This window comes from Urocitellus parryii, chromosome 8 (assembly GCF_045843805.1).
Source record: "Urocitellus parryii isolate mUroPar1 chromosome 8, mUroPar1.hap1, whole genome shotgun sequence".
In the NCBI taxonomy this organism is placed as follows: Eukaryota; Metazoa; Chordata; class Mammalia; order Rodentia; family Sciuridae; genus Urocitellus; species Urocitellus parryii.
In genome coordinates this window covers 19,960,381-19,987,061 of record NC_135538.1, presented here as the reverse complement: position 1 = coordinate 19,987,061, position 26,681 = coordinate 19,960,381, and the positions used below count along the sequence as shown (strand labels likewise).

Genomic DNA, 26,681 nt, shown 5'->3' with positions numbered 1-26,681 from the left:
AGAAAAATAACTCAAGTTCTATTTGAAAGATATATGCTTGAAGCTATTAGGAGTGAACTCTAAATACACATTCACTTAAAGTATAGATTTTAACAAAACTTAAGCATGATAATATTTTCCCCCTCAAAAACAGTTTTCAAATATATGTAAAATGTGTGATATACACTACCCTCCAATCCTCTCTGCACCGGAGTGCCACTGATGCACCACCGATTAATTCCACTCAAACGCTGGGCCATTTCTGCAGCCTGGTGAGAGAGAAATAGGAAAGAAAAAGAAAGGAAAAAAGTCACAGGAACAACGCAGAAGTCAGGCATACATTTACTCATGAACATAGTAAAGCTATACTTCAGGTGGGACACACTGGCTTTTATTTAACAATTATCATGCTCAATGTTGAATGTCATCAATGGGTCATCTTCCAATACAGTTGTTGTCTTGAATGGAAGGTTGCCAGGTGCCACCCTAAACTGCAGGGGTAGTTTAAGTATGCAGAGAATTAAAAATCTTAAGACTAATACATCTCTTACACTACACTCCAAATGTAAACCTGTGGTAGGGGAATATGATACATAAATTCAGCTCAGGCTAAAGACTGGTCAAAGAAAGCAGACAGAATAAAGATAAATGATAAAGGTGGAATCAAAACTCTGACCTCTGAAGTAGAATATTTTTGTAAATATCTGATCTCTTGACAAGTGAAACCAAACTGCCAAAGTCAACTTTGGCTTATCAGAACCAGTATGGTAGACTTTCCTGTCAGGAGAAATTCTTTAAAAAGTCCTTAAATACAGTTTAGTTGATTTGCATCAGATTGACATCTTATCCAAATATTTATGAATATTTTCATATAAAGCAATGACTCATGGAGTATTAAAATAATTCCAAAGGTTTCTAGCACATAAGAAAAAGAAATGTAGGATGTTTAACAGCAAACTCTCAACTAATATCAATACTGTGGGTTAACTATACATTAGGATTTAAACTTTTAAGTACACCTAATTCCGTTTCCCTTTCTTCCCCAGTCCTCAAATGATTTTGCAGACTCTTACTTTTACTGCAGGACATTCAACCATCTGGGCTTCATCAAGACAAATCCTCCACCACTCCACAGCTACTAGGGGGCTGGGAATGGCCATATAGCGTTTCTGGTTCCGTAGGCGACGCCCATCCTCACTATTGCTATGTGGGATATCAACATAGTTTAGTTCTGAACGAAGAACATCATAGGTAATGATAACTATATCCTGCTCTGCCAAAAAATGAGGTTGTAAAAAGCCATGTTTCTTCACTCCTTGATATACCTAAAGAAACAATCAGCACCAACACAGTTATTGCAGAAAAACTTGAAGACAAATGAAATGTTCATTTATTCATATCCTTACCAAGCCCTTTCTATTTGCCAAAGATCATACATGCTATGAGACAGATTTGAATACCTGTCTAAAGAAGGACACATTTCAGTGTAGTGGAAGACAAATAACATGAGCAATGTAAAAGGACCTATAACAAAAGTAAATGGGTTAGCATCACAGTGCTGTTCTGTGGCTATTCTATTATATAATATAATATTATATAATATATATTATAATATAATATATACTATATAACTATTCTGTGGCTGAGAAGTTATAGTCAGAGAAATTAAAATTTGAGGTATACTTTGAAGAGTATACTCCTAAATATAGGAGTTCTTGCAGGTGGAAAAAGAAAAAGGAATAACATGATAGGTAGGTAGCAGGAAACAAGAGCTGTGTGAGGACATAATGGTATGAAAAAGTAAGAGCTATTATCTACCAAATGCCTTTAATGTTTCAGACACTATGCTAAGCATTATCTTCAAACTTCAATAACAATTCCATTAGTTGTTGTTCTTACTCCTATGCCACACATAGAAACATTAAGTGGTTTACTCAAAACTATAAGAGGTAAGACTCAATCCAAAGTTTTCCCTATCCACACAGAACAGAGCTTCTCAATGGCAAAAACTGTGCTTTCTTTATTACTGTATTTTCTTCTATGCCTAGATAGTGACTGAAATATAAAAAAGCTAAAATATTTGCATGGAAAGAACAAAGGTAGAGAAGAGTACTTATTGTTAGTAAACAAAATGCCTATTTACTATTTGTCTGTACTTGATCATATCATTTAATCTTCATATCAGGTCTGTGACATACCATTTCAGAACTTAGTACAATTTTTGACATATAATAGATGCTCAATAAATATTTTCTGCATAGGTAAAAAAAAATCTTCAGAGAATGTTTCCAGAGCTAAAAAGTCACAGATCAGACAGATAGCTGCAATTACATAATGCTGCCTCTGGGTTGTATTTCTCTCTGAAAGTATAAATGCTTAAACCAACTCTTTTTCATTTATATGGTCAAAAAATTTTTAAAAAGCTTTCACATTTTCATTCTCAAAGTGCTTCTGACTCTGGAGATTCTTAGGTCAGAAAGATAGTCCCCTGTTCTATATTTTATTTTCAGTTTCCTTTTAAAGCTTTGATTTAATATTACTATTATATACCAATAAGTTAATTTGAGAGACAAATTAAAAAAAAAGATTACAAAAACTGTTACAAAGAACAAAAGTTTACATCTTTCTATCCCTCTTTAGCCCACACTGCCTCACCAAGACTCGAAGAGATGATGACCTCACATGCCGGTTTATCTCTTCCACCCACTGGTGACAGATGGAACTTGGAGAAATGATCAGAGTTGCCCTTGTTGATACTGGATCCATTGCAACAAGGCAGTGGGGGCAGTAAAACGGCTTAATCTTTACATTCTTCTCTTCATAATTCACACATTTTGCATGTTGCCACAGGTGGCATTTCAGGCACTGCACACGAGGTTTATGGTCTATCTCATCAAGTTCACCACAGATGCACTCAAAGCGATAATCAGAGGTATTATAGGGAATCACAATATTAGAATGTGGCATCTCATTATCAGTAAGGTTCAGAGATTGAGCATGGTCCTCTGTTTCTTGTTCTTGCTTGACTTCGGATACACATGTACTTTCAGACATGGTAATATCAGTAATTACAGATTCACTAGAGGCTGGACGGTGACTTTGTGAATCAGGATTGACGTAAAGCTGACTTTTTTCTTTTTTTGATGGAATAGGCTTTTTCCTCAATTTAGTACGATTTTTCCTGGTTTTATAATAATAATAGTAAGGATCATCATCATCATCAGAGGTGTTAGATGGCAAGTATTCAGAATCTGTGTCCTTGTTTCCTGATTTCCTGGATTCTTTCTGAAGTTTCCTTGGACTTCCTACTGTCTATGAATAAAATATAATTTAATTACCTTATTTGAACACAGCTATATTTTTGAAATTAAACTCACAACTTCATGTACATTCTTTACAAAAAAATTCAGTGGCTAGTCTTTTTTCCTGAGGAGAAATCATTTCTGATAAATGGCTTCTAATCTACTTTTCAGTAGTCTGCAGGGAATCAAGAAGGAGGATCTACTCCTGTACAGTATAATTTGCAAGGAATAAAGAACAGAAGAATAAAGAGAGCTAGTGACTTTTTGATATTAATATCTTATAATATGTGTATATTTAAGTTGATAAAATGTACATATCCAAACTCAGGCAATTACAAAAGAACCAAGTTCTAAAAAAAGTAAGTTAATCTACTAAATATTAAAATTAACAAATAAATTCCTTCTACCTTTCCATTTTCTGCCTGTGTCATCTTGCAATTATTTGGTCCCTGGTCTTAACAGGTCTCAGGATAGTAAAAAAAAAAAAAAAAAAAAAAAAAGATGCAATAGCAATGCCTTATAAGGGTGTATAATACATGGTAGGGGGAGTGTGACAAACAGGTAGGTGACAAGATAGCTTCCTCCAAGCAGTGTCAGAACTAAGATCAAAGATGAGTTAGGATACTTAACACAGAATCAATGGTATTAACTAGAGGACTTTTTTTTTTTCTTTTTTCTGGTGGCAGCAGGACTGATAAAAGCAGTTAACTCCAGTCTTCTATACCACTTGGGGGTAACACTATACACTATCTACTGTAGGAAATAAATTTTTTTCCTACTTTTTCTTTTACAGTAACCAAGCCAATGGCTTATTTTGACTTGTTATCATTAGTCTTTTACTCATTTGTTGGCAAATACTCTATTTTCCTAAAATCACATTGAAATTGTTGGATCAATGAAATCAACTTTATAACCAAATGCAAAAATTATAAGATGATAACATGGAAATGAGAATTTCATATAAAAGATTTGAAATGTATACAATGTAATATGTTAATTTTAGGTATCATAAGTATTTTTTAAAGTATGCACAAACATTTTAACCAATGACAGCAGCATGATGAGAAGAGATCCAAAACTCTGTATTATGTTTAATCAACAATTTTATAATTCACACCTACTTGAGTACTTGTGATGTGCTAAGAATTCTCCTCTGGATTTAATGATAACCAAAACCAAATTTCTACTTTTTTTTAACTAGCTTTTTTTTTTTTTTTTTTTTTAATCTTTAGACTATGAGAGCTTCTTTGTCATTGTCAAGAGGAGATTTGTCAACTTATTCTATAAGACATCACACAGACATATATGTATTTAATAAATGCTCCGGTACCTGTTTTTTTGTTTTATCACATATGTCCTCTTCCTTGTAATTCTTTCCCAATGTAAAAGTCCCAGAGAAACCATGGCCTTTAATCTGTTTCACAAGACCTTCAAAAATTAAACACTTCAGCATCCGTTTCAGAAGACTTCTGTTTCGCTGAACATCATATCTATATATAGAACTGACATACTTGTAGATAGAAAGGATTGAAACTCCTTTTTTCCCATTCATTTCTTTCACAGCTGTCAGGATCATTACCCGCGTAGCTAAATGCAAAAGAATATCCTAACTCAGTCAAAATAAATAAAAGTGAAATGGGAAACAAAACTCAGTTCAGCTTGATTTACATTAAGGACTGTGTTAAGAAAAATATAAATCAAAGATTTATTACTATACAGTAATACTCTGAAAAATATATAATAAAAAATTTATCTCAATATACTAAGAAAAAAATCACTGCAACAGAAATAATGTAGGGAAGAATTACTAAGGTTAATTTATTAGTCTTAAAATACAATAATCAATTCAAAATTATAAAAGAACAGAAAGTGTTGACTTTCTCATAATTACTTAGTATATGCTATCATTAGTTAGGGAAACACTCATTTGCTAACAAGAACCTAATATAGCTATCCTTATGAATAAACAAAGCTGGGTTCAAATTGTATGCTAAAGAAATTTAAGCAAAAGAGACTAAGCAAGAACTACCTGGATCAAGTCGAACAAATTAATATTTTAAAATTTTTTCTTAAGATACTGACTTGTAATTAAGCCCATTTATACAATGTATAAACAACTATAGAAACAATTATTCGTAACAATTACAAGATATCTCTAAGAACTATAATGAAAATCACTTTAAGAAGGCATTTTAAGAAATACCATACTTACGGGGGCAATGAACTTTTTCTTTTGGTTCAAATTCCATATTCTGGGTTTCCATGGTTTTTACTTTTCCTCCAAAACAATGTGATGGGATGAAATAATTCACCACTTTTCCCTGATACAAACAACATTCAGTAGTCACATATTTGCTTCCAGTATTCTGAAGTGTTTATTAAAATTAATACTCCTTCCATTAAGAAAATGCAAAACAGCTGAAAATAATTATGAAAAAAAGGGCTAAATACACTATTCATACATATAAACCTTATTTTTTATTTCAGAACCTACAATTAGCCATTATTTTTAAAAATATGTACATATTTTGGGACAAGAACTTAAGAGTTTATTTCATCTAACAATCTATTTACTAAGCTACCTATATCTTTTAACAAAGTTCTAATTATTAAATTCTAAAATTTACATATCTGAGATTTGATTAACTTTTTAAAATAGCAATTTTAAGATATTTAATGTTAATGTGGATCTTTGTAGTAGTAACAAAATATTTAAGAAATCAGTAGTAGTTTCCTTGCCAACTGCTTGGATGCTTGGTAAGTGATCACATATCCTCTTCCTAGTTGGCCAACATCACTTGAGAAAACCCTGCCAGGTCACAAACATCCCATTCTCTGTGCCCACTTGAAGTTAACTAACCACTAATATAAATCATTAGCCACAGAGCGAACAGAAAGTGTTGATTTGAGTGCCAAGCATATGTTAAACAAATGATGCCTTTTGAGAACATATGTCCCTCACTTTCCAAAGCACTACAGTACTCCTCCTACCTCAGGAAGAGTGAGAGCATCTTGTTTGACATCTTGTCTAGTATGCGTCAGAATAAGAGCCAAAACCTCCACTGTCTTTCCAAGACCCATCTCATCTGCTAAGATTCCACCAAGCAACTGTGGCCCAGAATGTGGGTACTCACGGATGATGCTAAAGAGAAAAAAAAAAAAAAAACAATCAAGCAAAATATATCATAGTAATGTATATAAAATTACACTTTCCTAATTAGTGTTTCTAATGAGAACTGCGAGATGCATAAAAGCCTAAGTTTACTGAAGCTGTATTTGAGCATGTAACAACTCAAATTCATAGATCATAAATGTAAGAACTGTAAATAAATAAAAAATAATAATAATAGAAAATGTAAGAACTATAAATAAATAAATAAAAATAATAATAGTAATAAAAACTGCCTGAGCTAACAAATAAGTTCACAGAAACAAAAGTGGTATTGGTAAATACTCATCATTTTTTCTTTTATAATTAAAAGGAAAACATGTCCTTTTGTGACCCTTATGAATCTGTGAATAAAAATAAATAAAGGGCAATATCTACTGACTAATTATGTTAATGATTCCTAAAACTCTTATAAATTGATATATCTCATGACAAATCTAAAAACTGGCCCATAGTAAACAAAATAACTTTTATTAAAATAAAAATGTCTCTTTAAATCTTGATAACTAAGTTCCTTATGTCTACTATGTTGTATTCATTTACTGAAAAATGACAAGTACTATTAATTCTACATATATCCTATCTATAAAAATGTCTAATAAGACCTTTTGGGTACTGCCAAAACTGAGAACATATGTTACTATTTCATATAGTTTTACATTTAATTATTTTTATTTTTATTTTTTGGAGGTACCAGGGATTGAACTCAGGGGCATTTGGCCACTGAGCCATATCCTGGACCCTATTTTGTATTTTATTTAGAAAAAGTGTCTCACTGAGATGTTTAGCACCTCACTTTTGCTGAAGCTGTCTTTGAACTTGCAATCTTCCTGCTTCAGGCTCCTGAGCCACAGGGATTACAGCTGTGTACCACCATGCCAAGCTAGTTTTACATTTATTTATAAATCAAGCACACAAATAAAATTTTGCCTTACCAGCCTGTGTAGGGATTATAGAAGAGTTTCAAACCATCAGATGTAACAATCTCTCGCCATAAGTAGTGCAGGGAACTATCTAAAATAAATAAATAAATAAATAACCATAAGAATGAATCTGTTTCTCTTTCTGTTAGTAAGAAGTCCAGATACCCTAGGATACTCATTTTGGAGACCCATGGTGAGAAATCTCAATCAGGAAAAACTACATAATTAACACATGGGTGAAAAACTAAGGATCCCTCCAAGCCTTTTTTTCTAATAGTATTCTTTAATTTTTTTGTTTTGAGCACAAATCCATATAAGCAAGTAAAAAAAATGAAAAAGTTAACTGTAGCAAATTACACAAGGTTAACAGGAAAAAAAACCTAATGTATATAACCAATTCTTATCTTGTATATAACCAATTCCTTATCTTGTATAAATCATTCAAGAAGTTCCATTGTTTTAAAATAACTCAGCAGACATATGCTAGTACACTAGTACATTTATCTGAATCCTACCTGACCTCTTACATGGGTCAGAGAGTCAGAAAAGGATTATTTAAGTTAAAAACATCTAAAACTATAATACATAGAAGTACTCAAGTTTGTTTTCATCAGAATCTTCCACCATCTTTCTTCTTAATATTTTAACTTGTTAAAGCCAACTTTCAAGGAGGGAGTGTGCCTCTACCTATTAGTAAAATTCAAGCAATCTTTTGTTGCATTCCTAAGGGATTAACAGATGAAGTAGGAACACAGATCAACAAGTGTTTATACAATGAAAAGATTAAAAGATGAAAAATTTTAATGAGAATAACTGACAGAAGAGCTGCTAAATAGTACACATGGATTTAATCAACAAAATGTGGTCTATGGTAAAAAAGAATGAATTATTGATTCACACAGGATGGATATATCCCAACATTATGCCAAAAGAAGCGTATTTCTCCCCCAAATGTATGTTTATTATAATTTCATTCATTGTTTCAAAAATAAGCAGAACTGTGGTCACAGTGGTTGCCTCCTGATGGGGTTGAAGTAGGAAAAATGACTGAGGTTTGAGGAAACTTTCCAGAATGATGGCAATACTTTATATCAGGACTGTTTGATAGAGGTACAATGGGAACTGCACATGTAATTTTTAATTTGTAATTTTATTAATAAATAAAAAGAAGAAACAGGTGGAATAGTTTTAACAGCATATTTTATTTACCCCAATATAACTAAAAAAAATGTTTTAACATGTAATCAATATTAAAATTAAGATATTTTACATTCTTCCTATTTGAAATCTGGTATGAATTTAAACTCAGTACATCTGAATCTGAACAATCATATTTCAACTCTCAAGAGCCATTTGTGGCTTGTGGCTACTTTGGGGACCCTTTAGTTCTTTATTTTAATTGGGTTGCTGGCTATACAGATGTATAGATTTATTAAAACTTATCAAACTATGCCCTTAAGTTCAGTACAATTTAATGTATAAAAGTTATACCTTAATAAAACTAATTAAAGAAAAAATATTTTATTTTAGAGAAAAAGTAATATGGTACATGGGAAACTTTATAGAACTATAATTTCTTCAACAAATAATTAAAAGAAAAAAAAAAACAATGAGGAGACAAAACCCACATATTAGGAATCTTAGCAGAAACCAATTCCGATGTCAGATGTTATTTTTTTTCAGATTTGAACTGGGTAGGTGGGAGGTAGAGGACAAGAGAATGGGACCAGAGTAGTGGGAATGAATTGCTATTTGTTATTCAAAATGAAAAGTTAAAAAAAAAAAAAGAAGTTTGTTAAAAAGTATAAATTTAAACACTGGAAGAAATTACAGCTGTTTGACATTAAGTAAAATAAATATATATAGGAAGAATTCTAAATAGTTAATACACTTCCTATAATCAAGTAAAAATCTCATCTTGAGGTAGTGATAAAGTGTGTGTCTCCCATAAACCTATTACTTTCATGAAAATACTTAATAGGTGAAATTTTATTTCTTTCTTTATTTTGTGGGGCAAAGAATAAAATGCAAATCTAAGAAAATTAGTCATGTATCTCTCACATCTACAAATTTGTTTTCTGTCCTAATATTTAACATCAAATTATGAAGTTTCCTGTAGAGGAATAGCAAAATTCTCATCTAATCAGATTTTAGAAGCAACTATTAGTTGATAAATTATGTAAATAAATTTCTTGGTTTTTAAAAATTCCAATCAAGACTGTGTTCATTTTGGGAAGAAAAAACTTCCCAAACTTTTCTGAATGAGGAAAGCCACAAATTAACTTTTGTCGATTTCAATTTTGAAGGATTTCTTAAGAAATTATTTTGTTCATAATAATACCCATTCTATCCTATCTTTTCAATGTTCTTTGCTTAATGATTACTGCCAACCCCCACCAATCCCTCTAACCAAGGTGCCTTTTGTTAAGCATCTTATACTTGCCACCAGTAGGAGTGCTTCTGAAATGCTCTTGTTGTAGCATCCAGTTGACAGCCTCTCTCTGGTAGGGTCTCAACACAGGGATTAATGCAGGATGCTGGACATCCACTTGTACAGACAGTGCTTCTTGCTGATGTGCTTGCTTCACAAAGTGATAGAGCTCATCGATGTCCTGTCCCTCTGGCTCACTCTCTGAATCTTCATCATCTTCTTCTAACACATCTGTATATTCAAAAACAATGTAGTCACAACTTGATTTACCTTTATAACCACACACAATTTTTATCCTAAAAATATACTATGCACTCACTCAATTCAGGTTTTGTTCAGTGTGTTTTACAACTGGAAATCCCTATTAATTCTTCATTCATCAAAAATCTATCCACTTTTCCCATGGCACTTTCTTTTGTTTCCTCTGGCTGGAATTAACGTCCTCTGCCCACACAAGATTTTGGTATAACAGTATATTGCAATATTTATGTGTATCTGTCCCTTCACCACTGAGGAAAAAAGGTGGTCTTGTTTTAATAACTCTTCAGATAAGCTGACATATTGGCCCATTTTGGGTATGTAATAACCATCTCAGGAACTGATTGTGAATATCTTCTGAAGTTTACAAAATGATAACTTATTTCACTTTTACATCATTTCAGATTTGAACTGGATTGGTGGGAGGTAGTGGGGAAGAGAATGGGACAGGCCAGGCACGGGGCCTCACACCTGTAACCCAAGGACTTGGGAGGCTAAGGCAAGTGGTCACAAGTTTGAGGACAGTCTAGAAAATTTAAAAAGACCCTGTCTTAAAATAAAAAATAAATCAAAGAACTGGGGATGTAGCTCAGTGGTGGACAACCCTGAATCCAATCTCCATTATTGTTTAAAATATGGAAATATATATATATATGTAAATATTAATTTTTCTATGTATATTAAGTTAAGACAAGAGTTCCCATTCTATTTCTCATGCTAAAAAAGGACACACTTTTGGTAGAAGCAGTTGCTAATTAGGAAACAAGTGCTTAAATGTCAATTTGGGAGGAATATCTGATTCATTTGATTCACTCAGTTGGCACAACTGTCCTATTCAAGAAGACTTGTGCTTACTCTAACATGAACAATTCGATAAAAACTCTGTTGATAAATTTATAACTTCTTTCAGCTGATTCCTTATCAAAAATGTCATTCTTTCAAGGTGAAGTGAACCATTTATGTATGAATTGGTTTCAAAGAGGTCTATATAATTCATAGGACATACTAATATGCTCTAGAACAAAAAGATTATACCAAAAATATACAGCTCACTTTTGTTTTCAGTAAAAAGAACACACTGTATAGGATTTTCAATTATTGTATAATTAGGTAGTTCTACAATCTAGTACTAATATCTAAATTTGAACTGTTCCTTAGAAACCATGTCTCCAAAAATTCAAAATCCATTATTTTTATAAGAATTATAGATTTTTATCATAACTTTAAAGAATCTACATGTACTTGAAAGCATTCCTGTTAATTCTGAAACCAGAGATTTTTCCCCACTAAATCTCTAACTTGCAAAATAATTTACTAGTAGCAGTATTACGAAATAATATGCTATAGAATCAACTCATTGACGAAGCTTAGAAACTGATTTCTAGAATACTCCAGTATGTTCTAAATGTTCTAAAATTTCCAACTGAAATAATGTTGCCCTACCAATTCTTCAAAGAGAAATTTGAGCGGTTTTGCAGTAGTGCTGTTGGATGCACCAAATCATCCACACTCTCCCTTGGCCACCAATGGCAGATAATTCTGAAACTGCAATTCTGACCAAGGATACAATGTTCTGCCAAGAAACAGAGTGAAGTCATCTGGTCTTTATGGGAACCAAGCTCTTGACAACTGCAAAGGAGAGGTGGAACAAAGGCTGGCCAAGAATCTCTGGCTGTGATAAAATTGTGCACAAGAAAACAAAAAATCCAACTACCTCAGATCCATTTAGACTACCTTTCAACTTGCATATTACTTTGGCAAACACAGTAAAATAAATTATATCAGCAAGGGCATTTCGAATAAGTAAAATTTTGCCACACAGTGTTTTATGTAGGTCATATAAATTTTTTAAATCATTTTCATTACCTGATTTTCTGGTTGTAATGTATAGGAGCTGAAAGAAAAATCCACAATTCAAAAGCAATATAAAATTTACTTTAAAAATTACCTGGAATAATAAAATTGTATAACTTTTCCATCACTCTCTTCATGAGTTGATTAAACTTTTTCATTCTTGAATTTGCATCACTCAAAAAGTCTAATTTTGCTAGGCCAGCTTCCAGAATATAAATTCCAACCTACAAAGAATTGTTAACAAAAAATAGTTCTACTTGGAATATACAATTCTTTATGAGGACATAAGAAAAAAAAAAAACTTTTTTTAGTTTCATCACTTTTAAAGGTATTCACAGTATTTGCCCCAACAAGTACTAGTTAAATACCTACCAGATCTCCTCTGGATATTTTCATTTTCAATAATGCAAGTGTCTATTATGCTAGATACACCAGTCTAGCTTTTAGAAAAAAACTACTTCCTTAACATAAACCAAACCTGGGAGAATGTGATGAGAACATCCAATTCTACCTGCCAAGTCATTAATTCCTTTACTTGATGAGCATCAGAATAATCACCGAAGTTTATTAAAAGCACAGACTTCCTTAGAAGGTTCTAACACACATGCTAGAATTCTTATGAAGTTAGGTTTAGAAATCCTTATTACTGGATCAAACACTAAAATATATCTAATATGGGCAGGTGGGGGTGGTGAACCAAAATGTAAATGTACTACAAATGACCAAAGCAAAAATAAAAATAAAAATTGATTCTGGGAGGGGGGGTTTTCTTAAAACCCACTAATGGATTAAATAAACTCTAAACAGAATATTAACAAATGACCAAGAGTTACTAGGGAAAGGAAAGGAAACAATCCGGGTAGAAGGAATTATGAGAGCAAACGGAAAGATTCAGAAAGAGTGTTTGTAGGAAGCAAATCAATTTGGAGTTTCTGGAACAACAAAAAAAAAGAGTGATGGAGTATGAGGCTCAAAGAAATATCAAAGGAGAAACTAGTATAGCAGATTTGAAAAATTATACTTAGTTCTTCAGACAGGAAAGAACTGCATGCATGGTATACATGTACAGAAACTAGATAAAGGATCTGAAAAGGTACAACAGGAAACAGAAATGGTTAAATGATTGTTATAGTAAGGAAGAGATGATAAGGACCCAAAGAAGACATTGATAATAAGACAGATGGAAAGAAGAATCAGGAGGATCTCCTTGAAAAAAGTGGTCCAGAAAGGATTAGCTATAATACATTTTCTGTAGTTACTGAAAGCCCCAAATAAAGTGTATTTGAAACTTGATAATGAGAGACTTATTGCTGGTTTTTCAGACTTTCCAAGTGAACTTTAAAATGAACTGCTAATATAGAAGAACTTTAAAAGACACCACAGAAACTGAATACCTTGATAATGTGATTTCCTTCTGGTCTTTGGTAAAGTTTTATTCTTCTCTTCTTTTGCAGCCATCCCAAATCTTCTAACAGTTCACCAGTGAAGGATGATTGTACTCGAATACTTTTGTCACAAATGTTGATTGATTCTTTGAGGCCTTTTTCTTGTTTCTTTACCTCCTCACATTCTGAATGAACATAGATCAGGAACTCATTGCTTAACTCTGAACTCATCAATGTAAAACTCCTTTCAGAAAAATTTTCAATTAAATTTTGTTCAGGAAGAAGCTTAAGAGTTACTTCTCCCAGAAATGCTTTCCAAGAATTATCAAAATGATAGGGAGAAATCACAATACTCAACTTTACAGAAGAGGAGGAAAAAATACCAATGGTTTCTTCTTTTTTAGTCAGTTTCAAGACACTCCCAGACTGTGAACACCTCTTCTTGTCTCTGTAAACCACTTCTTCCTGTGGGCTTTCATCCAGAATGATGCAATCAGCAAGAGAGGATTCTGCACCTGGGCAGGGCTGCTCATCATCAGTTAAGGTGAGTGGTTCATTCCTTCTGTCCTCATGCATGTTCCAACGAAGCTGCTGCTGCTTTTCTTCATCTACCTTCACTGGAAGAGCGCGTTTCCGTCGGTTGCTCATTTTCACCTTCTCTTGGTTGGTAAATGTGAACTCTAGAAGACAAATAAAACCAGTAGACATATCATGAGAGGATTTTAGTATGTAAGTATTCCCTGATGAGAAATTCAACATAAACTCAAAGACCACAAATTTAACATGAAATCTTCAGAGAGAAACAAAAAAAATTTATTAAGTCAAATACAGTTAAGGAACATATTAACCATAATCTCATGTATCAAATAAATTCTAATTGTTTTTCAGGTCTTTAATGAATATATTTAGTAAAGACAATTTGTTGTGTAAAATGTGTTCTACAAACACATTTGAGGGAGCTGGGGTTGTGGCTCAGTGGTAGAGCGCTTGGCTAGCATTTATGAGGCACTGGGTTCGATTCTCAGCACCACATATAAATTAAAAAAATAAAGGTCCACCAACAACTAAAAAATATTTTTAAAAAACCCACATTTGATAAGCAATATGTGAGGGTTAATCTCTCACATAGCTTGGAAATGTTTATTTGAAATAGATTATTAATATTTAAACTCACATCATTGCTACAGAATTTCAATTTTGTTATACGATTCCAAATCATTAACCAAATATCACCTGAACCTAATATAGCTTAAAACCCCTTAAAAATTTATCTTCTTTTCCAAAAGGGAAAAATAAAAATACAAATCTCTATTTCTTTTTATGGATTACCAGAAAAACAGGATTAGAAGGATAACTGGGAATAAGATAGTGATGGCAACCAGGAGAAATGAGACAGAAGCAGGAAAAAAAAACGGAAGTAAAAGAAGTGGAGGGAGAAGCGCACAGATGCTGGTGATTTCAAAAAGAGGAACCAGGGCTAAACGTACACTAGCCTCACTCAAAAGCCAATTCCTATGCCAAATATAAAACCACTCAAATATTAAATAATTAAAGTCATAATGATGGTTAATGCCTATTCCAGCCTAGTAGTTGAGGTGGGGATAGGGAAGATGCATTAAACAAACAAACAAATAAACAAACAAAACCAACTAAAATTTTGCTTTAAGAGCAAAAGAAATATTATTTTTGAATTGCTATATGCATGCACAAATAAGCCAAAATAAAATCCATTATTCTGTATAGTTAATATGCACCAATTAAAAAAGTTAAATAAAATATCCTATCAGGTATCTGTTGAGTCTCCACTAAATACTCAGCACTGTGCTGTATTTCAGGGGAGGATATAAAATAAGCACAAATCAAATTATGGACTAATGTGGAACAGAAAAGAAACTGTGTTTTGATTTCTTGATGAACTGAGCACACAAAGCAGCCTATCGTCCTCTACTCCTACTAACTCCCATCCCTAACTATGTGCTCCAAATCCTGGAAAGAATGAAAAATGTATTTTAAAGAAACAATTCAAGAACACATTGCCCTGTTTAAAATAAGACAAAACAAAGTGACTAGGAAAATCTTAGCTGACCAGAAACTTTGAGAAGTTTCTAAAAAATAATACAGAAGGAATAAGACTGAAAAACTTAGTGACAGCAGGAATGTATTAGGGAGCATCATCCAGAGGGTTCCCAGGCCCAGGTGGTGGACCTATTAGTGGAACCCAAGTGAATACAGGGTCACAGACACAGACAATCATGGAATATCAACCTTCTCTCTTGTTAAAGTAATGCAGCTGTAATGGGGACATCTATTTTCCAGTGAGAGTATTGCCTAAACTGAAGAGATGTCCTTTTGTTACTGATTATAGGAAAAAAAGGTCGATGGCAATGGACTCTACCTATGGATGGGTTTCATCAGTCCTCACTCTCATTGAACACAGTAGAAAACAAGTTGAAGCAGCTATGTTGGATTCTCCCCTAAAGCAAGCTGCAGAAGCAATGAAAGGTAAAGGAGGGAATTTGAAGTGCAAAGACAAGCTCACAAGGATCAATCAAACATTTAGAGACTACCAACAGGAGAAAAAAAACAAAAACAAAAAAGACAAATTTTCACCTAAGAAATAGATGGGACAATGTGAGTCACTTTACAATCTAGATGGTCAATAACATCACATTCTTAGGGAGAAAACATACTGTTTTCATGAAACAGAAGCAGTAAGTAATAACACCAAAAAGATATGGTTATTAAAAAGGTGTTAAAAATGTTTGGAAAAGCAAATTAAATTGCTAAAATTCGAGAGAAGGAGAAAAATAAGGGAAAGAGAGGAGGTCAATGATTCAGTAATAGCAGAATGAATATAATTACAGAACAAATGTCAAAATGATCCCTGAAACAAGTAAATTATCTCATAGCGCCTAACTGACTCTTCCTGGTTTACCTGGAAATTTTGCCATTCAATCTCTGAAAGCAGTCAATCCCAGGAAACCCCTCTATCCCAGGCGAAGTAGGATTCTTGATGGCCCTTCTCCCCGATTATTACAAGGAGACAGTTTCCAGAAACAATAGGAGGAAATCAGAGTTCAGTGGTCTCTTCTGAATTAAGGAAACATTTTAGAATTTGTAAGACAAAATGAGGAAGACCAACCTTGCACATGACTGAGTCACACTCCCCGGTTAGGTGCTGAGGCACTCAGTCACAGAAATGTGGCAGAGCTTTCCCCACTCTTCTTGGGTGGGAGGGTTGGTGTCTCGTGAATGGGTGTGTCTTGCTACAGCCCCATGGGTGAAGCTATGCTCACCTGTTCCTTTGTAATATAACCCCTTGCCCAGTTTAGGATAGAATCTTCCATGGAAGTGCCTTGTATGTGTGTCCCCTTCTCTTACTGTGCCCTTGGATGTGGCCTACCCAAATGTCAGTCAACCTGCTGACAGTGGACATCATGAAGATAGACTCAGTCCCCTGAAACCTGACCCCTTGCCTCATTTGAATAGCTTTCCTCAATAAAAGGGGTTAGTGTGTGCTCTCGCTGTCTCTCTTTCTGCGGACCCTTAAAGTCAGAGGAGCCGTCACAGCAACTCCAAAGAAAAAGGTATTTGTGTCTCTTGTGTGGTTATTTTGCGCAGCCCAGTCAGCCCAGTTCAACTGGAGTAACCCCTGAGCCTTTTAGTCGCCAGAACAGAAACCCATCAACAAAATATCAAATAGAAGGTGCACACACAGAGGGCTCTAAAGATACACAGAGGAACCACTTGAGTATGTATGATAATGATTTAATGATTTATATTTGTGGATGAGGGAAACAGTCAAAGATGGAGAAAGGACCACTAGAAATAGGTGGAACAGGGGCTGGGGTTGTGGCTCAGTTCAATCCTCAGGACCACATAAAAAATAAATAAATAAAATAAAGGTATGTGTCTACCTACAACTGAAAAGTATTTAGAGAAAAAAAGAAACACGTGGAACAATCCCTACATAACCGGGGATAGTTTACAGAAATACCCTTTTCATACAGGAGGTAACATGTAGAATTTTCAGAAGAATTGCCTTATAAGTGGTCCCAAGTTAGCTTTAGACTAACAGCCAGAAACAAAACAAAACAAAAATGAGTTCATTCTGAATCTAGTCTAACAAACTTTAAAAACAAAACATAAAATTGAACAAAATGTCAAAAAAAAAATCACCAGGCATAAAACAAAACAAAACAAACAGTTAAGAACCATGACAAGAAAGAAAAAAAGATCTAGAAATTACACAGATGATACAATTACCAGATATAAACATTCAGTTAATCTAAATATTCTGAATATGTTCAAGAAAGTAGAAGAAAACACGACAATAATGAGGAGAAATGGAAGATATGTAGATGGAAAAATTACATCTGAAATGAAAAGAGGCCAATAGCAGAAAGACATGGGGGAAAAAGCAGAGTGGATTCAAACACAGTAACAGCAGCAAGTAGTGAAAATGAATTAAAGGCATAAACAAACACTAAAAACAACAAACAGAGCACCTGGACCTACTAGAAAATGTTAAAACTGTCTAACACTGATGCAATTGGAATCTAACAGGAAAGGGAGTGAAGGTAAGAAAAACAGTTGAAAAAAACCATGCAAGAAAATTTTCAAAATCTGATAAGAACACAATCAACCCAGAAAATCAAAAGGCTTAATGAAAACCAGTAAGGGCAAATTACAAGAACCTTAAAAACAACAAGCACAAACTACAATAGCAGCAGGGTATACCATAATTAAATTGCTGAAAAGCATCATCTCTCCAGATTAGTCTTATCTCTGCTTTTGATATTTCTCCTAGCCTAGAATCCTAAACCCAGCAAAATATATTTCAAAAATGAAGATAAAAAAGACAAAAACCAAAAGAATTGATTACCTACAGACCTATACTATAAGAAATGTCAGAAGTTGTTTTCAGTCAGAAGAAACATGATATTAGACAGAAATGTAGGTCTACGTAATAAAACAAAAAGCAGAAATAAAAAGTATCTGTAACTATAATTTTTGTTTCCAAACTTAAGATATAACTGACTTTTTAATCTAAAAAATTATTCTAAAAACTTTCCAGCAAACGTAAAAATAGATAAAAGAGTACAGTAATATAATTATCATATGACATATTATGTTCATGGACTGAAAGGCTCAAAATATCAACATATCAATTCCTTAATATTAATCTATTGAATTGGAGTAATACCATTCAGAATGCCAATAGTTTCTTTGAAAAAAACTGACAAACTGGTTCTATAAATTATACTGAAATGCCCAGCATCTAGAAGAACCAAAAATTTTGGAACAGAAGAATAAAGTTGAATGAATTACACTTATTTCAAGACTTATATCAACAATAAGTCTTGTGGTAATAGTGTAAAGACAGACATAATACCCATGAATAAAGACAAAATGTTTAGTAACTGACCCACATATGTATGGTCAATTGATTTTTGAGAGAAGTTCAAAGGCAATCAAAAGGGAAGGTATATCCCTTTCAATAAATGAGTATCCATATGAAAAAAAAAAAAAGTGAACCTAGAGGCTTACTACATAATATATGTAACAGTTAAGTCAAAATAGATGATAAACTAGAATAAATAGCTAAAACTAGAAAACTCCTAGTAGAAAATCAAGTAACATTGAGTCAGGTAAAAATAATAATAATAAAAAAGACACAATATTTTAAAAAGGACACACACACAAAAAGAATCTGAGACTATTAAAAATGATAAATTAAGCTTCATTACAATTAAATACTTTGGCTTTTCGTAAGTTACTGTTATGGAAATAAGACAAGCCACAGATGGGAGATGATATTAGCAAAACAATATCTGATGAAGGATTTATTTACAGAATATATAAGAACTCCTGCAAATAAACAATAAAACAAATTGGAGTAATACCATTTTATCTTTAAAAAGTGGGCAAAAATTTTGAACAGACACTTCACCAAAGATGATCTAAAAGTAGCAAATAAGCACATGAAACTGTTTTCACCATCTTAAGTCATTGCAACAATATAAAATCAATACAAAATCACAATGAGATGCCACTATATACTAGAATGTTCAAATTTAAAAGACTGAAGATATGAGAAATTGAACTCTCAAATATTTTAATATAACATGGTCACTTTGGAAAAGTTTGTCAGAATCTAATAATGTTAAATGAGCTAAAAAATTGGAAATGATCCAAATATCCATCAACTGCTGAAGAAGATAACAAACTGTGGCATATTCATTCAATGGAATGCTATTCTATGATAAAAATAAACAAATTGTGATGGGATAAGGCTAGCGGTAGAGCCCTTATCTAGCACATATAAGACTCTAGGTTCAATCTTCAGTAGCCTTAAAGGATAAAACAAACTATGATGTATACAACAGTATGGGCAAAATTTCAAAGCATTAAAGAAGGTAAAGGAAGCTAGTTGTCAAAGACTACATACTGTATGATTCCACTTATATGAAAGTCAAGAAATGTTAAAATGTAGTGATATAAAGCAGATTAGTGATTACCAGGAGCCAGAAATTGGAAAGAGGTAACTGATAGCAAAGGAGCAGGAGGGAAAGATTTGGGATAACAGAAATGTTTTATGAATGGTGGTTATATAAATAGCATATATATTTATCAAAACTCATCAAATTATAGTCTTAAAATAAAATTTTATAATATGTAAATTATATCTTAATAAAGTTGATTTAAAAAGCAAAAAAAAAGATGCAGGAATTAAAAATTATCAGAGAATATTAAGAGCAGCTTTTTCCTAATAAACTTAAAAAATCTAGATAAAACAGATAATTTCCTAACAATCTACAATGAACAAATCGGCCCAAGAAACAGAAAATCTGAATAGACCAATAACCATAAAAGAATCAGAAGTAATTATCTACCTGATTTATCCCCACTTCCTTGCTGACAGAACATTTATTTAGGAACATAGTGGCTCTGTAACTCAAAGAAGGATGGTATCCACAGCAGCTCCAAGGAAGTAGTTTTTGTCTACTATTGGCTAAACCAAGCCCAGCTAAGTAACACAAGCTATGTGTAGAATTCAACTTAAAATAAATAAAAGTATTATTAAAAACTCAGCTCCTCAGTCTCACCAGTCGCACTTCAAGTACCTGGTAGCCATATGTAATGTAACTACTGGCATAAAACATTCAAATAGCAAAAAGTTTATCAAACAGTGCTAATCTAAGTCAATCATGAAAATGTCATTCACATTAGACAATGCTTAGTTTATGAATGCACAAGTGATGGATTATAATCAGTCTCTGACAATAGTTAATGACTTTTTTACCATCTTCTTTTATCTTGGAGAAATAATACATAGAAAGCCCCTAATTTCCTAAGCATTAATTGTTGTCACATTCTCCTCAGAACACATGCTGAAATGTGAAACTGAGTCACTCAACTAGAACCCTAGTAAGTTTGGTTATACCAGCTTATCAGTTAATTACTGCCACCACACACATGCAATATAACACAACACCCCAAAGTTCAATGCCTTGAAACAGCAAATCATTTTTTCTCACAGATCAATAGGTTACCTGAGGGTGGCTGATGTAAGATAGGTTTCTAGGAGGAGTCTGGCTCTGCTTACGTAGTTTTTATTCTCCTCCTGAGATAGAAGAAGTACCTCAGGAACAATTATATGGCAATGGTTGAGGTGTAAGAACACAAATCCAGTCACACAAGTACTTTTCAAAGTGCTTCATACATCAAAATCACTAAGGTTCCATGACCTAAAACAAATCACATTGATGGATACAAAATTAAGATGTAGGGAAATCTATTGCACTTCTTTACTGGGTGGAATTGTATACGGCAAAGAGCATGGATATGGGTTGAAGGAAACTGGACCAAAAATGTATCGCACACACTTAATAAAGTTAATCAACTTTAGGTATGATTTTCATATAAAATTTTAAGAGTACAATTTGAAGAGTTTTGATAAATGGGTGGTATACAGTTATGTAACCAACATTCACAGAACATATCACACACTATGAAACCAAACTATGAAGGTCCAAAAAACAATGACATCTGCAAAGTAATATAGCTCACAGAAAAAAATGTGAGTTTTGAAATCTTAGATTCTAATTCCAGCTTTGGTATTTACCAACTATGTGTCACTGAAATAGTAAACTAACCTTTCTATGACAGTTTCTCATTTCTAAAATGGGGATGACAGCAAGATTGTAGTTATAAATAAATGAAGTACAACAGAACAGTAACAGAAGTTTAGCACGTATTCACAATGTGGTAGATGTTATCATTATCATCCTCAGAGTCTTCTAAACTACACTTTACTACAACTGAATTTGGATGGGGACCATAAATCAGTGCTTCTTAAATTTAGCCGCACATTTAGAACTCTTAAAAAAAATCCTAGGTTGTAACCCAATCAATTAAATCAGAATGTCTGGGGATAAGACACAGGCACTATCCTCATTACTGTTTTAGGCTTCCTATTCCACTGAGTTGCCAAAATGGAGAAACCTTATTTGGTATAACTAGTTGCCTGTTGAAATCCATTTCTTTCCTTCCAAAGTATAGACTAGTTGGGATATGGCTGCCCAGCTTAGTAAGGTACCATAACTAGTTCCAGCCAATGGAATATGAATAGAAGCAATGTGTCATTTTTAAAATTTTTGTCTTTTTTGTGCCCACATTTCTTAAAATAAACTTGTATACCAAGAACACATTCCTTCAACTACTAATTCATTCTCTGGTAAGACCCATTCAGTGTCTTTGAAATCATGTATGCCAATATAATTTGTACATTCCTTTACAGGTTTGACTTCAACCTGATTTCCCTAACATTAGAGTCTCAGTTATTTATCAACGATAATAATTAAATTGGAGAAAAGTAAATACTAGGCATTTTTGCATGTTCTCCCTTTGTTCAGTTCTCAATGGAACAAAATTCATGATTTAAAAATATATATCTGGTTGACTCTTTCCCTAAGGAATCTCTATCCAGAGATAATGTCTTAAACCAAAGATTTTTTTTTGGTCAAAGATAATCATCAGCTAATAAGTACTGGTGAAATTCTATACATCTGTAACCCAATCCCATTTCCTTTTCCATGTGTCTTCATACCTTTTGAATCAGACCTTTGATTGTTCTACTTCTTCACCCTCCATAAATATTAGTATTTGGGTAAAATGTAATTATGTGAAGTTTTCTGTATGGGTCACACTTTTACTGTCCTGCATTTAAATGCAAAAAGCCTTTTGATGTAAACACCCTCTCACACTTTCCTCCCAGTGGCTGTCCTATATTCTCCAGAAAGCCTTCCTGCCATGTATGACTGAGGAAATTGACTTAAGGATCTCTCATGCTTCATTCTAATTGCTCCAGGGTTCACTATGAATTTCTTGAAAGTTGACTAAGAATAGTATCTTATTCAGTATTTTACCTCCAAAGCCAGGTCAGTGCCAGGATAAAAATGATATACAAAAACAAGGTGAAACAAAGATCTCTAACTTCCTATCTTCCTTCATTATAAGGATCTACAGTACTTTATTCACATTTCTTTTTTGAGAAGTCTCTTTAATTCACATTCTATCAGACTTCAGAGAATAGAAAAACTATTCTTTGCTATCTCTGTCCCAGAATGAGACAGGAAAAATTAAAAAAAAACTGAACAAATTGTATCTTTTAACAAAAATAAGAGGGACTGCTAAAAAAGTAAATAAACTGTTATTAAGAGAACATAACAAATGAGTATTAAATTTAAAAAATTCCCCTCCAAATGATTTATTCCTTCATTCAATGATAAACAAATCCTGAATTACAACAAATCCATAACAGACCATGACTCAGGCTATCAAGGACAACTAGAAATATACATTTGCCATTTCACTGCCCAAGGTGTTGGTTTAGGCAAACAAAGTCCAGTTGTTACAAAGGACTTGAAATCTCTTAATAATCCAGTATTACCACAATTTGACAGTACAGATATTATGGATCACTTCTACTCAAGGGAGTGTCATCATTCCTGCTATCGCCCACTGGAAAAACTAAAAATAGCAGTAACAACTTCAAAATTATGTTATTTTGTTCAGTGACAGTCTCAAGTTAATTTAAGTACAAGTAGGAAAACATCAAACATCTAGGGTTCCTACCTCATGCAAATGCCGAGCTGCTTGAGAAAAGAGCTCAGGTTTACTTGCCACGATTTAATAATAATGTATATCTGACAGGGATCGTCAATCATCAGATACAATCACACCTTCCTTCATGAACCTAGCTAACACAAATGCACAATGTACAAGAGCGATTTTCAATGCAATGTAATTAATCTAACTCCAGAAGGTAACAGAGCTTTCAGTCAGACGAACTTGGAAGTCCCTGCCTCCCCTTTAACTCTACACAATCCCGCACACCAAGAAGCCGGGAGGCTGCCCAGTGCCAGCCTCCAGGGGGCATAGGTAAGTATCCGAAGATACCCAGTTATCCTCCCAAAAGAAGCAAAAGAGGTTACAGGAGTTGGAGCGGCGCTGGAAGCAGCCGACCATTCCTAGCAAGCTGGGCAAAAAGCCACCCCGAGGCCGCCGACCGCGACTACCGCCCCTCTGGCAGTGAAGCGTGGTCTCGACCCCACACCGCACACCGCAGGCCCCAATCCACGGTGAGAAGAATGGCCACCTTTCCCACGCCCCGCGCCAGCCCCCGAGAAAGCTGCTGCGGTCCGGAGGCCCGCAAGTCCGGGAAGAGGATGGGGTCCGGGAGGCTCGCGCTGCCGTTCCCCTTCAGCCCTTGGCGCTTCCCGAGGTCCGGGACACCCAAGTCCTCTCTCCGTGGCCCTGGGAGGCCAGAGACGTCTTCCCTCCGCAACCTCTGACCCCTGACCCTCTATCACCCAAGCACCTACCTCGGCTGGTTATCCAAGCCTCTCGAGTCTCTCTGCACTAGACCCGGGTCCCTCAAATGCCCTTGCAGACCCCCAGCAGGCATTCGCCGCCCACTGAACATCCGCCTAAGGTGGGCACGCGCGCGGTATGCTGGGTAGCGTCGGCTTTCACAGGGGGGCCCAGAAACCACAGCGCCCGGCTGCCGGGTGCGCGCTGGAGCGTGGGGTCAAAGTGAACGCGCACGTCGGAGCGCCCCGCCCCCTGTGTCCCGCTCTGGCTTCATGCGTCAATTCTGCGCAAGTCCACTCAGTTAAAGCCCATCTAAGGCTACCGCGAGAGTCTCGCGATAGCTCTGCTCAAGGATGTTATGAAATACAGGATTGGCTGGAATCCCGAAGCAGAAGGCGGGGCTTATTAGCAGATGTGGACGGGGCAAACCGGGGATAGGTGTAATTCGTTTACCTTAATTAATACAGATAAATATGGTAATCATGGGCAATATGTTAAACTAGAGATCCAGTTATAAATTGTGTAGAGATGTGATTTTAACTATAAAGGTGAATTCAGTATACTACCATTCAATTAAACAAATTCTTCCTTTCAAATTTTCAATGGAATTTTTAATCTTGTCTTTGGTAAGCACCCTGTATATCCTTTGAAAATTTTCTCTATGGAATGGTTTTCAATATTAGAATCACCAGAGCTCATTCCACATAAAAATAGTTCATTTTTCTTCCTTGTATCTCTGGTAACCCCCAGGTGTAAGACATCTGTTCACTCTTGACAACACTGAGTTCTTGCACCTATTAGATGCTATCAATCTAGTGACATTACAGAAATTAGAATCAACTGATTGGACATAGAAGATGGTAATAGTGAACCTCTAGGTGTTCATACAATTCAAATCCTGTAAAAGCATACTGCATATCTACTGAAGGTTCCGTTCCAGACAGCAATAAAGTGAATATTGCAATTAAGAGAGTCTCATAAGTTTTTGTTGTTGTTGTTTTGGTGCATACAAAAATTATATTTACACTATAGTCTTTGTAGTGCAAAATAACATTGTCTAAAAAAAAACATAAACACCTTAATTTAAAAATATTTTACTGTTAAAATTGCTAATGATCATCTGAGCCTTCAGTGCAGCATAATCCTTTTCCTGGTGGAGGGCGTACCTCCATGTTGAAGCTGCTCTAACTGATCAGAGAGGTGGTTGCTGAAGGTTGGAGTGGCTACAGCAATTTCTTAAAATAAGGCAACAATAAAGTTGCTGCATCATTTGACTCTTTCATGAAAGATTTCTCTGCAGTATGCAATGCTGTAGCATTTTATCCACAGAACTTTTTTTCAAAATTGTAGTCAATCCTCCCAAACCCTGCAGTGGCTTAATCAATTAACTTTAAGTAATATTCTGAATCTTTTGTTATTGTAATTTCAACAATGTTCACAGCATCTTCTCCAGAGTAAATTCATCTAAAGAAGCCATTTTCTTCATTTATCCATAAGAAACAATTACTTATGCACAGATGTTTTATCATGAGATTGTAGGAGTAGTCACATCTTAGGCATTGCTTGTAATTCTAATCCCCTTGCTATTTCCAGCACATATGCAGATACTTCCTCCACAGAAGTCTTGAACTCCTCAAAGTCATTCATCAGAGTTGGAATCAACTTCTTTCAAACTTGTTGATGTTGACTTTTTTTTAACACCGGACCCCATGAATCATAAATGCAGAAAGTCAAAATGACTCCTTGTTCCCTGGGCTGAAGAATGGATCTTGTGTTAGCAGGCATGAAGACATTAATCTCATTGTTCATTTTTAAAAATATTTATTTTTTAGGTGTAGATGGACACAACACAATGCCTTTATTTTTATGTGGTGCTGAGGATTGAACCAGGCTCCCGTCCTCTATTCCACCCCCCACTGCCCCCCCCCCCACTGTGCCAGGAAAGCTCTCTGCTGCTGTGCCACAATCCCAGCCCTCATTGTTCATCTTTTGTCAGAGCTCTTGGGTGACCAGTTGTATTGTTAAAGAGCAGAAATATTTTGAAAGGAATCTTTTTTTGAGAGCAGTAAATCTCAATAGTGAACAAACCATGTTGTTAACAGATCTTCTATCATCTAGACATTGTTGATCCATTTATAGAGAAAAAGTAGAATAGGTTCAATATTCACATAAGCCCTAGAGTATTTGGAGGAACAAATATGCTTTCAGCTTCAACTTAAAGTCACTGGCTATATTAGTCACTAACAAGACAAATCCTTTGTTTAAAAAAACAGTGCATGATACACACACACAGGTGAAATTCATTGTAACATATCTATAATGTTAATCTGACTAATTGAAAAAACTTAATAAATTGAAAAAAGACTGATAGAATAAAGGAAAGAGAACAAGGGGTAGGAGAAGGGAGGAAAAGGAAAAGTCCTGGGGATTGAATTGGAGCAAATTAAATTTCATGCTTGTATAATTATGTTAAAATGAACCCCAACATTATGTATAACTAAA

The 26,681-nt window shown here is 34.4% G+C and overlaps 1 protein-coding gene across 2 annotated transcripts in view; it reads right to left on the bottom strand.

Moving 5' to 3' along the window:
* The window catches only part of Shprh (SNF2 histone linker PHD RING helicase), an 83,005-nt gene extending 58,624 nt beyond the window's left edge, over window positions 1-24,381 (bottom strand). The window contains exons 1-12 of one of the 2 annotated variants that reach the window (XM_077801664.1): window positions 24,191-24,381; window positions 20,858-21,052; window positions 13,311-13,981; window positions 12,011-12,140; window positions 9,813-10,035; window positions 7,386-7,460; window positions 6,273-6,423; window positions 5,494-5,602; window positions 4,612-4,868; window positions 2,635-3,291; window positions 1,053-1,304; window positions 170-248 (exon numbers count right to left, since the gene is read on the bottom strand). In XM_077801664.1, the coding sequence (XP_077657790.1) occupies window positions 170-248; window positions 1,053-1,304; window positions 2,635-3,291; window positions 4,612-4,868; window positions 5,494-5,602; window positions 6,273-6,423; window positions 7,386-7,460; window positions 9,813-10,035; window positions 12,011-12,140; window positions 13,311-13,949 (2,572 nt within the window). In that variant the 5' untranslated portion in view covers window positions 13,950-13,981; window positions 20,858-21,052; window positions 24,191-24,381. Of the gene's footprint in view, window positions 1-169; window positions 249-1,052; window positions 1,305-2,634; window positions 3,292-4,611; window positions 4,869-5,493; window positions 5,700-6,272; window positions 6,424-7,385; window positions 7,461-9,812; window positions 10,036-12,010; window positions 12,141-13,310; window positions 13,982-20,857; window positions 21,053-24,190 lie in introns of those variants that run through there. The other variant, XM_077801663.1, reaches the window with a different exon arrangement.
* Window positions 24,382-26,681: the final 2,300 nt, after the last annotated feature.